The sequence below is a fragment of the Aotus nancymaae genome, unplaced genomic scaffold, assembly GCF_030222135.1.
Source record: "Aotus nancymaae isolate 86718 unplaced genomic scaffold, 86718_ANA_hifiasm-v0.15.2.pri h1tg000021l, whole genome shotgun sequence".
Classification (NCBI taxonomy): domain Eukaryota; kingdom Metazoa; phylum Chordata; class Mammalia; order Primates; family Aotidae; genus Aotus; species Aotus nancymaae.
The window spans coordinates 27,575,907-27,589,001 of record NW_026988433.1 but is presented as its reverse complement, the minus strand read 5'-3'; the positions used below and the strand labels follow the sequence as shown (position 1 = coordinate 27,589,001).

General features: G+C 41.5%; 1 protein-coding gene and 1 long non-coding RNA gene across 2 annotated transcripts in view; one reads left to right on the top strand and one right to left on the bottom strand.

Annotated features, from left to right (window-relative positions):
* The window catches only part of LOC105728680 (uncharacterized), a 110,143-nt gene extending 105,671 nt beyond the window's left edge, over nt 1–4,472 (top strand). Inside the window, exon 4 of the long non-coding RNA XR_002479373.2 lies at nt 4,300–4,472. This is a non-coding gene — a long non-coding RNA (uncharacterized LOC105728680). The remainder of the gene's footprint in view (nt 1–4,299) is intronic.
* On the bottom strand, nt 610–2,822 carry LOC135276225 (pescadillo homolog). Its single transcript, XM_064379492.1, has one exon. It carries the CDS (start codon nt 2,781–2,783, stop codon nt 1,017–1,019), a length of 1,767 nt encoding a protein of 588 aa, XP_064235562.1. The 5' UTR covers nt 2,784–2,822; the 3' UTR covers nt 610–1,016.
* Nucleotides 4,473–13,095: the final 8,623 nt, after the last annotated feature.

The window sequence follows — 13,095 nt, the reverse complement described above, 5'->3', positions numbered from 1 at the left end:
TGAATTACATTTATAAAGTTTCTGGTGTTAAATTACCCATGCATTTCCTTGGATAGGTCAGCCTGGTCACAAAGTTATACTTAAAAAATATTTTTTATTACACTGCTGGAGTCAGTTTGCTACTCTTTGGTTTGGAAATTTCACATCTGTGTTCATGAGTAAGACTGATGTATAATTTTTCTTTTTTAAAACTTCTTTGTCTGCTTTTGGTATCAGTATTATATTGGCCTTATAAAATAAGTTGTAGATAAGTTGTAGACTGTTCTTTCTTTTCAATTCCCTGGAAAAGATATTTGAATTTGAATATTTGAATGGTTTGTTCCTTGAAAGTTTGTGAAATATGTTCTATGAAATAGTTTGGGCTGAGTGTTTTTCAGAAAGATTTATATAGCTGATTAAATTTCCTTACGGTTATAGGATTATACAAGATTTCTATTTCTCCTTGAGTCAGTTTTGGTTATTTAGCTTTCCTAGGAATTTATATATTTTAATCTATATCGTCAAATTCATTAACATTAAATTTAAATGTATTAATATTAAATGTTGATGTATCATTTTGAGTCTGTATGATAGTTATATTTCCCTTTTTTTCTTTTTTTTTTTTTTAAAAAAAGTCCAGTCATTTAATAACAAATGCTCCCCCCACTCTCACCCCATCACAGCACCCTGAGACTCATGGGTCCAACTGTGCGGGAGGGGGCTGTGGAAAGCCAGGGTGAATAGGGGCAGCAGGTAAGGGGCTGGGTGGGCCCCTGCAGCTCATGTCACTGGCTCCTGGGAGCACAGAATCAGGCTGGGCACAGAGGCCTCTTCTCTGCTCAGGTACCAGCAGGGCAGCTCCATCCAAGGGAGGGCCAGGGCTGCCCATTGGCCCAGCCAGAGAGCATGAGGGATCAGGGCTGGCTGGAGAAAGGAGAAGAGAAGTGACTCTGGTCCATCACGCTTAGGTCCTCTGGCCTGCCTCTGCCACGCTCAGCTGCTAGGAGCTGGCCTCAGCCCTGAGGGGCCTCCAGCACTCACTCCGGCCTTGCCTTCTTGGCCTTCTTCTCAGACTTCACTGCCTCATCGTGGGCTTTCCGCTTCTCCGCCAGCTTCTTGGCCTCTCGGATTTTTCGCCTCTTGCCAAACATGATCTTCTGGTACAGGTACTTCTCCCGCTTCTTCATCATCATGATGGCCAAGCGCTTGGCCTCACTCTCTTCCTCCTGGGCCAGCCGCTGCTTATCCTCCAGCTTCAAGGTGCCTGCCATCACCCTGGGCTTCTTCCCCTCCATCCTCTGCTCCTCCAGGGCTGCCAGCCGGGCCTCCTCCTCCTTTTCTGAACCAGCATCTGCATCTTCCTCCTCTTCCTCATTTTCTCCCCCTTCATCACCATCACCTTCGTTGTCATCGTCCTCTTCCTCCTCTTCTTCTGACTCATTCAGGTTTCCTGGGTCCTCTCCCCGCTGCAGAGCCAGCAGCTTCAGCTTCTCAGGTGGGACATAATCTCCTTCCTTCTCAGTCACAAAGGGTGAAAGGTGTGGGGGCAGCTGCACCCCAGGGAAGTACTCTGCCACAGGGAGGAGGAGCCTAGCGTTCACTGAGTCAAACACCCACTGGGGCTGCACGTAGCACCTGCCTATGACGGAGGTCTGCTGCCCAGGCCAGTCGACAATCTGGTGGGTGATGAGGGAGTCTGTGACGTCGTAAGTGGCCCCAATGCACAAAGACTTGTCCCAGGACACTTCCCCCGCAAAGCTCCTGATGATGAAGGCCAGGGCCTCGCGGGGCACCTCTAGGTTCAGGAAGAACTTCAGGCCCTCAAAAAGCTTCCTGTGCTTCTCGTGCGCCTCCAGCTCCTTCCTGCGGTCTTCCTCTTGCACCGACATCTCCCCATCGGTGGGAAACTCATCCACCTCGGCCTCCTCTTCCATGGCAGGCACCACCACGAGAGCCAGGCTGGCACTGAGGGCCGCCAGTTTCTCCATAGAGCTCTCAGAGTCCAGCGCGTAGGTGTCCTCACTGGCCTTCACCTCTGCTTGGGCCTGTCCCTCGAGCTTTGGGGGGTAGTGGAGGTTGAGCGACTGGTAGAGGCGGAAGTTGACGAAGCCCAGCAGGGTGGTGTAGAATTCGGTGAAGGTGGCCATGACCCTGTAGTCCACGTCTGTCGGGTGGTCATGGGAGAAGGCATAGGGAGTGATCCACACGATGGGCTGCCCCAGCACCTCGGCCTGGTAGTAAATGCCTTTGATGGACAGGAAGACCTTGCGCAGGGCACGGGAGGCAATGATGTAGTGCATGAACTCCACGGTGAGCCGGCGGCACAGCTGAATGGTCTGCACGTGACACTTGCCAGTCCGTGGGAAGGTGGAAAAGAGGAAGCACATGGAGAGGGCGTCGTCCAGGTCCCGCAGGGCATCAATGAACGTGGGGTACCGTTCCTTGATGATGTGGTCAAGTTTGTAGTTGGGCTTATTGTCCTTCAGACGCTCTACGGTGTTCCACTCGCTCTTCCCATAGGCTTTCCGGAGCTTCCGGACGAACACCTTGTATTCCCGGAACTTGTTGACGATGGGTTCGTGGAGGAGAAACCTGATGTCTTTGATAAGGTAAAAAGTTCGGGCCGCTGTAGAACCCTTGTTAACCTTCTTCTTGTGTTTGGGTTCATGGGGATAAATGCCCTTCAGAATGCACAGCCGCCTAAAGTCAGCCAGGCTCAGCTGGAGCTTCTTGCGGGCTTTGTTCCGGGTGATGTAGTTGGTGGCTGAGCCTCGTTCATAGTTTTTCTTCTCAAGGCCTCCCATCGCTCCACGTTGACTAGCGGACTAGGGTCGCGCGGACAGACAGCCTATATTTCCCTTTCATTTCTAATATTTCTCACTTACATATTTGTTTGTTTGTTTGTTTTCGATCAGCCTCACTACTTGTTTATCAGTGTCTTTAGTCTTCTCAGAGAACAAACTTTCAGCTTTGTTGACCTTTTTTCTTATGTTTTTGTTTTATATTATATTGGTATTATTATTCTATTCTTTTAATAACTTTTTTAGTTGGTTGCTCAGCTCATTAATTTTAAGCCTTCCTTCTTTCCTATACAAAAAATTAAGGGTATAAATTTTTCTTGAAGTATTGTTTTCACTGCACCCTAAAAGTATTAATATATAGTATTATTATGATAATTGAGTTCTATGTATTTTTAAATTTCCATTTTGGTTTCTCTTTTCCCATGTACAATGTAGAAGTTTATTTTTATAATTCCTAGTGTGTTTGAATTTTTTCATTGATGTCTAACTTAATTGAATTGGAATTTAAAAATATCTACTATAGGATACTCATTTTAAATATTCATTGAGACTTATTCTTTAAGTACTGCATGGCAATTTTAAAGTAAATATTTTATGTGTGTTTAAGACACACATTTTCTAATTTTTGGAAGCAGGATTCTAAATATGTCCTTAAATCAAGTTTGTTAATGGATCATTAGGATTTTCTACACTTTTTATTTTTTCATTTGCTTGATTAGTCATTGAGATGATGGTTTTGCTGATTTTCTCCCCATAGTTCTGTCAATTTTGGATCTATATAATTTGAGGTTATTTTAGTAAATATGTGAAGGTTTAGTATTGCTATATTAAAGTGGTTAAACTTTGTAGCAGTCTGCACTTTCTTATCGTTATACTTAAACAGTGTATTGTTACTACCTAATTATAAGTTTATAACTCTCACAGACTGTAATTTCTGGAAGTTCATACAACAAATCTGAATTGTTCAGCTAGCACAGTGCTCAGTTAATAATTGTTAAATGAATGGATGCATGAATGAATTGGCCTCCGCCTTTCTGATATGGCAAATGACTAACACTGGATTGTATATAACAGAATCTCTTGTTTTGTGCCAAGTCCTGAATATGTGGAGTGTCAGAATTTGCAATGCATCAGAAGCTAGATCTCAAACATCCAAATCTTGGTGTAGAGGGCCTCTTCATTTTACAATCTCATCTGTTGATGCATTACTTGTTACAGAATTTTGATGGTGACTGTGTTTCCACTTGGTTGACAATCTTTCTTCCTACCCTTCTTTTTTCTTTTTAAGATTTTCATTTGGACAAAACAGAAAGTCAGCAGATTCTTTCCCTCCCTTGAGTTAATATCAAAGTGCTGATGAAGGAAAACAGGGAGAGTGAATCTATAAAGGACAATGGAAAATTCTCCTTTCCATATTTTGTCTGGAGGATGTGAGATTAGATTGGGAATAGCCTTACTATGAAAGAATACAAAGAACTTTAGCTCTAAAAGTATTTAAAGCCATTTTTGTCCCCAACAGGTTCAACCAGATGAAAGCCCCTTCCTCTCTTGGGCCCAGGCATAGATTTGGGCAAGTGGGCAGCTATTTCGGATCTATCACCAAAACACTTTGAGTGAGCACCTCTTCTGCCCCAGGATTTATACTAAACACCATAGTTGCAGAAAGGCATAGAACTCTTCAAGGAACTGCAGCTCTTCGGGTGGGGAAAGGGTAACAGGTTTTGTACAGTTACTAGCAAGTTCAGTGACCCCACAAACCTGCCCTGTGAGTGGCATCTTAGATACTTGGGGCTACAAGAGCCTGAGCAGGCGCAAAAGCAACAATTTTTGTATGCATGTGGCATGAATCATTGTAAACATCTTTATATTCATTATATTTTTTGTTCTTCACAACACCTCCTAGGAGCTGACTTTTATACATTTTATTTTATTTTTTATATTTTTTTGAGATGGAGTCTTGCTCTGATGCCCAGGCTGGAGTGCAATCTCCACCTCCTAGGTTCAAGTGATTCTCCTGCCTCAGCCTCCTGAGTAGCTGGGATTATAGGCACCTGCCACCATGCTCAGGTAATTTTTGTATTTTTAGTAGAGACTGGGTTTCACCACGTTGGCCAGGCTGGTCTCAAACGCCTGACCTCAAGTGATCCTCCCACCTTGGCCTACCAAAGTGCTGGGATTACAGGTGTTAGTCACTGTTCCCGGCCTATAAATTTTATTTTTAATTCACAAATAATAATTGTGTTTATTATATGTTTGTGGGATACGATGTGATGTTTTGTTATATGTTTACATTATGAAGTGACTAAATCAGGCTAATTAACAATTTCATGACCTCACATATCTTTTTTTGGTGAAAACACTTAAAATCTATTTTAGTAATTTTGAAATATACAGTGCATTATTATTTATTATAATCACCATTCTGTGCAAAAGATCATGAAAGCCTATTCCTCCTGTCTAACTGAAATGTTGTGTCCTTTGACCAACACGTCCTCTTTTCTCCATTCATCCTCCTCCCCCATTCCCTGGTAACCACCATTCTACTGTATAGTTCTATGAGTTTGACTATTTAAAATTCCACATGTAAGTGATGGACATCATGCAGTATTCATTCTTTCTGTGTCTGGTGTATTTCACTTAGCATGATGTTCCCCAGATTCATCTGTGTTGTCACAAATGACAGAATTTTCTCCTTTTAAAAGGCTGCATAGAATTCAGTTGGGTGACCATACCAAATTTTTTTTTATCCATTCGTTTATAATGGATGGGTAGGTTGCATCCATATTTTGGCTATTGTGAATAATGCTGTAAATAAATGTGGAAGTGTAGGTATTTCTTTATCATACTGAGTTCTTTTCTTTTGGATTATATACCCAAAAGTGGTATTGCTTGGTTTTCTGAGGAACCTAGGGATTAACTTTTATTGTTCTCATTTTGCAGATTAGCAACCTGAGGCTCTGAGAGAGACTCTGCAGTTAGGGCTTGACTACAACCTGGTTAATAAGTAATAATAAAAAAAAAGGTAACTTTTACTAAGCTCCTCCTATGTGCCAGACACTGTTCTGTTTTAATGCATTATTGCCTTTAATTCTCAATTACAATACTTTGGAATGTGGTTACCATTTCTCCTCCCAATCTCCTTTTTGCAGATGATAAAAAGATGCATGGAGAGATGAGGACAACTGCGTAAGGCTAACAGGTGCTAGTGGTAGGTTTTAAACCCAGAGAGTCAGGCTCCGTAGAACGTACACTTTAATCTCTACATAAGCAACATGATTTAGTATAGCTTGGAAATGCGAGACTCCATTTTGAGCCCTAAATCTGCCTCTCATCTTTTTGCTACTTAAAGTGTGGTCCATGGACCAGTAGCCTTAGCTTCACTTGGGAGCTGTTAGAAATACAGGATCTGAGCTCTACCCCAGACTGACTGGATCAGAATCTTCATCGATCTCCAGACGATTCACCTGCTCACTGAAGGTAAGCACTGCCTGTCTCACCAGCTTTGCTCAAATCACAGGATCTCTCTCAGCCTCAGTTTCTCCAACTGCATAATGAGGACAGCATCTGCATCTGCCCCTTCTCAGGGCTGCTATGGAGATCAAAAGGCAGGAGGTATGTGGAAAGGTGTTGTAAATTGCACAGTGTTCTACAAAGGTCAGAACTAAACAAGGAACCAGAGCATTAAAGCTTTAGAGACAACTTGACAAATAGATAATGCCTTTTATCCCCAAGGGTTGGCTGGGCGGGAACTCACAGTGCTGTGTGTTATGCAAAATAACCAGACAGGAGAAATGCCTTTTACAAGCAGTTCCTGGAAATTTCAAGCTTTATCAAGGAATTTGGTTTCTTCAGTTCACTGCCTAGTGAAAATAGCTGCTCCTTAATAAGACCCAGATGTTGACACAGCCACTCATCTTCCCCATTGCACGGATGCGTTTCATACTGAATTTCACCTAAGGAATTTTAGACTTTAAAGATAATAATCAAAACCACTACTAGCTTCCCTTTGGGATTCTTGCTGATTTGGGAGATCAAAGATGTCCCAACAATACAGCAAATGTAGACAGAAAGTGATGTTTCTTGCCTACTAACAAAGAGATGAATGCAGTATACTAATGACCATTTTAGCACTTTTGTCCTCAGGTAGATCTGCTTAAAGCAGGTTCTCTTCTCACATATTTTTATTATTTCCCCCAACTGCCCTTCTTTGCCTCATGGTATCAGCAAACGTGGCTGGTGCGCTAATAACATTAGCTTCTGTTTCAAATACAATTAAATGGATGCCCTTGCTGGCTAATTCTTGGCATACCTAAAAAATACTTTCTCCACATCTAGGAAAAGTATGAGATGTTTAAATTCCAAACAATGAATGATTCCCAAGGGCATCTCACATGGAGTTTCATGGGATGGGAATCTGGCTCAAAGGAAGGGCGCCCTCCATAGTGGCCCCTCATTTTTTCCAGAGGCGGCCTGATTTGACTTTCTGTGAGTGGCTGAGAAATAACATAACTCTTGACTTTAGAGAGAGCTCTGGACTCTTGTAGACCCACATAGACAGACCAGGCTGTTTTCATTATACACTTGCTGGAATGCATGGGATCTGCTATAGGTCACCAGGGATTTCACAAACCCCAAAGCAAGAATGGCAGAAATTTGGCTTTTAGAGACCCTGCCACTCTTCAGTTTACTGTGTGCTTTCCTCCCCCTCTTTAATGAAATTATTGAGGGAAATGGTCTCAAAATTGTTTTCAAGGGCCAGACAAGGAGGAAGTTTATTCACTGAGGCTTTTCTTCCCAAGGCAAGGATATCTTGTGAGCATGGCCATTAGACCCAAGACAGAGGCATATAATAGGTTGGTGCAAAAGTAACTGCAGTTTTGCCATTAAGAGTAATAAATGGGAAGCTTCTGGTTTGGGCCTGGGTTGTACCCCACCTTTGCCATTTACTAGCAGTGAGACTTGGGCAATTACTCAAACTCTTCTGAGGCTCTGTCTTCTGACTGTCCAAATGGCAAGCAACATCTCAGAGGGTCCTTGTGGAGATTACATGAGCTCCTGGCTCATGCTACTAATAATCTGTGGATTTCTATAGAAAGATATTATTTTCTTTCATATGGGAAGCCTCCATTGTTTGACTTTATTTTGAGTTATGTTGTTTTGAAACTATTTAAGGACAATGAAGATTTGGTCTATTTAAAGAGCAGACTAGATAATGCTGCAAACCCAGGTCAACGTCAGAGGCTGCTCTCGGTGGGAGCTTCAGGCCCACCCAGACCGTCTCAACACATGTGTATGGAGTTCTTGCTCCAGTGCAGGCACTGGGTGTGCTAGCAGCTTCCATTACAAGAGTGGATGAGACAGACCTGGTCCCTATGGTTAAGAGGCTGAAAGTTAGTGGGGGAAAATAAGTAAACAAAACAGGGAGATAAATGCCACAATGAGGAAAAGATAAGGTGCTAAGCACACTAGTGGAGAACTGCAAGGTGGGGGAAGATGGGCTCTAAAAGACAAATGAGACAGATAAGGGAATGCCTGTGCAAAAACCTGGAGAGACTGTCAGTAGGACCTCTTAGAGAAGCAGCAGCCCCTTGCTCTGTAAACTAAACAAAATTAAAGGCTTTTGATGATGAAAGTGCAGGAAGCTCCATGTCAAATTCTGACATACTGAGTGAAGCCAGCAGAATCATAGAAAATAGAATTGTATAGCTGGAAGGGCCTATTGCAATTCTCTCAAATAGCTAAGTCGTTCAAGTCCTATGTCTTCTCCACAGGCATTCTCGGATCTTCATGGGGTTGCCTTGTTATTCTCCAGCTTTGCCTTGCTCTCTTGAATCGCCATGCCTTTGTTCTCTACATGCCTGGAATCTCTCCTTGCCAAATCTGGCTTATTCCTACATGTCTTTTGAGACTCAGTTTAAATGCCCTTTGATTTTTTCATTCATGAATTATTCTTTCATGACTCACTGTATCAGTTAGTTATTGCCACAGTCATGCTGCATAACAAATAAACATACAAACTCAGAGGCATACAATAGTTAGTACTTTGTAGCTCAAACAGCTGGGTGTTGGCCAAGGGTTGCTGATGGAGCCTGGGCTCAGTGGGAAGAGCCTATTCTGCTCCATGTGTCTCTGACCTTTCTCCTTGGACCAATGGCCTAACTTTTCTTGCCAATGATGGCAGAGCTGCTAGAAGGAAAACAGAAAAACACACACAGCCTGAAAAGCCCAGGCTTGGAACTAGCACTCCATCACTTTTCTTGTATTCCACTGGCCAAAGGAAGTTGCATGGCCAAACCCAAGATCAAGGAGCAGAAAAATGTACGCTGCCCCTTAAGTGGAAAGAAGTGCAAAGTCACATGGCAAAGGGCATGACTACATGGAGAGGAGACAAACGGGAACCAAGAATGCAATCTACCACATTAACCTTTGTGTCTCTAGTACTTGACTTGTGATAGGAATGCAGTCTGTGCTTCTGACTTGCAATGAGAAAACTAAGCCAAGAGTGGTAAAGTGACTTGCCCAGGAAACCTGACAGCTAGATAGTTCAATAGAAAGTGTATCGTAGGAAGCATTTAGTAAGAAGAATAAAGCTGGAGAGGGCTTTCCCAGTGATTTCGGCTAATTCCCCTTTTTTATAGATGCTCAAGAATCTGAGTGAGATTGAGTTACTCACTTAAGATCATATAGTTCATCCATGACCCAGCTTGCCTTGCAGTGAAAATGCCCTGTGCTCTTCTGAACCCCTCTGGTATGGCATCTGTGAAGTTGGAAGCTGGAGACAGTTGAGAGCCTATCAATATGATGGGATGGGGGTTTTCTCCCTCTTCACTGCTGCTTCATTTTTCTTTTTCTTCTTCTTTTTTTAAATTTTCTTTATTATTATTTTTTGGCCACTGCCCCTTCAGAAACAACAATATGAAAAGGGATTCTTGGGTAATGGAACTCAATCCCAAACAATCAAGGAAGAGGAATCCCATCTTGGCAGTGTGAAAAATCTGCTTTTCTGAAAAATACTTCACTTACAAGATTGAAAGAAATATTTCCTCTAGACAGACCCCAAAACATAATCCCATTTCTATAACCCTATTGATGGAGGGTAGATCTGGCAGAGTTTATTATTAAGTTCACTCACTGTTAACCAGCCAAGCACACTCAGAGAATTCAGAATAATGCACAAAATAATCCTTTTTTAAAACATTTGAGTCCCATCTTTCAGCACTCACAGAGCCCATGTGGTATTAGGGATTTGGATGTGACTCTGCCTCTCTTTTCAGCTCATCCTCCAACTTCCCATGGGTATAGATCCCTTTCTTTCACCTGCCCTAGTGGTGAATTTGATGATGAAAATATTTTTTTCTTTGACATACTCTTCTCTTTAACCTTCTCTCCTCTTTTCCCTGGCTTTAGATTTTCATACAGCATTTACAAGGCATTTCTATCACTTATACTGATATTAGGCTAAAAGAGTTCCTGGCTCTTTTTCTGCTTTACCAAAAGTCATCTTTCTGTTTTGCTTGTATTTAAAAGCATAACTGGGCTTTAATATCATTAACATAAGCCTGTGGGTAAGGTCAGAGTGATGGTTACAATGGTGTTAATGATGGTAGTGGTAGACGCAGTAGTGTAGGTAATGGTGGTGATGGTGATGCTGGTGGTGGTGATGGCAGTGGCAGTGGTAGAGGTAGCGTGAGTGGTAATGATGGCAGTGATGGAGGTGGTGGTAGTGATAGTGGTGGCAATGGTGATGGTGGAGGTGGTGGTGTTGATAGTGGTGTTCATGATGGTGGTTATAGTGGTGGTGTTGGTGATGGTGGTGGTGATGATTATTGTGGTGGTGATGGTGGTGGTGATGATTATTGTGGTGGTGATGGTGGTGGTGGCAGTGGTGATAGTGGTGGTGGTTGTGATGGTGGCAGTGGTGGTGAGGTAGTGGTAGTGATGATGGTGATCATGATGGTGGTAATGGTGGTAGTGGTGATGATGATAGTGATGGTGGTGGTGATGATGCCGGTGATAATGGTGGTGGTGATGATTGTGGTGGTGGTGATGTCGGTGGTATTGTGATGGTGGCAGTGGTGGTGAGATGGTGGTGGTGGTGGTGATGGTGATAGAGGTGAAGAATTTAGTGGAGGTGGTGGTGGTGATTTTGGTAATGAGTGAGGTTGGGTGGTAGTGGGGTGGTACATTTTCATAATTGATTAGTAATAAACTTAGCGGGGCAATAAACTTCAATCTTACCTACTTTCACAATGTAGTTCATGGTTTTGCTTTCACACTGTGTCACTTAAAAACCAATACTCTCAACAACAGAGGAATTTGTTGTTGCTAGCTATACCTTTAACTACAGTCAATTCTGTCCATAAATGTAATTGAAAAAAATATCAGAAAATTGTCACTTTGGGATGATATGCTTGGGGATTAGCTTCTGTGTTTTACATATCTGAGTTTCTGTTTCTTCATGTTAAATCTGACCTCAACTCCCTCAGTCTGAATGCATAGAACAAACCAGATAATGCATGTGAAAGCCCACAGGAATAATAACATCTACTATTTGTTTAGCACTACTCAGTGAGACTATTAAGAAGTTCACACACATTACTGATAATTTGGAAAACAATTCTGCAGGCATTGTTTTGTATTATTTACGTATGTTGCCTCAATTCAAAAAGGATTTACAAGCTTAGCAGTATATTTAAAAGACATAAAAAGGTACTATGGAAAAACAAAACAAAACAAGAATGTAGATTAATGTGGAGCCAGAAAAAAGACTGAAAAATCCAGGGTAATGACATCCTATTTCCAGGACCCCAAATTGGGCCCTAAATTTCTAGCAGCCATTTTGAAAAGTGAAACTGTCTGTTACGCAAGTCATCTCCCTTAAGAAAAAAGCCTGCTTGTGGTTTGGTAGATCAATGTCCATACTACCCAAAGTGAACTATGGATTCAATGCAATCTGTATCAAAATGCTAATAGCATTCTTCACAGAAATTTTTTAAAAAAGCACTAAAATTGGTAGAAATCACAAAAGACTGTCAATTATCAAAGCAATCTTGAACAAAAATGGACAAAGCTGGATGTGTCATACTACCAAACTCAAAATATACTATAAAACTATAGTTACCGAAACAGCATGGTACTGGTATAAAAACAGACACATAGACTAATAAAACAAAACAGAGAGCTCAGAAATAAATCTACACAGTTATAGTCAACTGATTTTTGACAGAGATTCCAAGAACATCTGGTGAAAGAACAATTTTTTTCAATAAATGATGTTGAGAAAACCAGATATCCACATGCAGAAGAATGAAATTTTCTTTTCTAATGTAATTTGTTTTTAGAGGCAAGAGTTCACTCTCTTGCCCAGGCTGGAGGGTAGTGGTATGATCACAGCTCACTGTGACCTTGAAATACTGGGCTCAAGCAAAACTCCCACCTTAGCTTCTGGGGTAGCTGGAACTACAGGTGCACACCATCACACTTGGCTAATTAAAGAAAAACATTTTTGTTTTGTAGAGATGAGGTTTCTCTATGTTGCCCAGTCTGGTATCAAACTTGTGGCCTCTTCATTACAGACGTGAGCCACTGTGCCCAGCCCCAGAAGAATGAAGTTACTTTTATCTTGCACCATATACCAAAATCAACTCAAAGTGCATTAAAAACTTAAATGTAAGGCTCAAAACCATGAAACTGCTAGAAGAAATGTAGGGAAAAATCTCCACAACATTGATCTGAGCAATGATTCTTTCAATATAATCTTAAAAGCAAAGGCAACGAAAGCAAAAGTAATGTCACACGACAAAGCTTCTGCACAGCAAAGGGAACAAGCAACAGAGTGAAGAGACAAGCTAGAGAATGGGAGAAAATATTTTCAAACTATATATTCAACAAACAGTTAATAGCAATATATAAGGAACTAAAACAACTCAATAGCAAGAAAATATATTACCCTATTAAAGAATGGACAAAAGACTTGAATAAACATATTCCAGAGAGACAAGCTATAAATGGGAGAAAATATTTTCATACTATACCAACCAACAGTAAAATCAATATATAAGGAACTAAAACAACTCAATAGCAAGAAAATATATTACACCATTAAAAAAGGGACAAAATATTTGAATAATCATTTCTCCAAACGAGATATACAAATGGCCAATGGGTATAGCCATGCACTGCAGAACAGCGTTTCAGTCAGTGTCAGCACTGCATATATGATGGTGGTTCCATAAGGTTATAGTAGAGCTGAAAAATTCCTATTGCCTAGTGTATAGCATAAAGATAAAAGCATTAGATATAAAGATAATATTTT

What these genes read in the sequence shown, in the direction of transcription:
- LOC135276225 (XM_064379492.1), bottom strand. Translation starts at nt 2,783, where the DNA reads ATGGGAGGCCTTGAGAAGAAAAACTATGAACGAGGCTCAGCCACCAAC.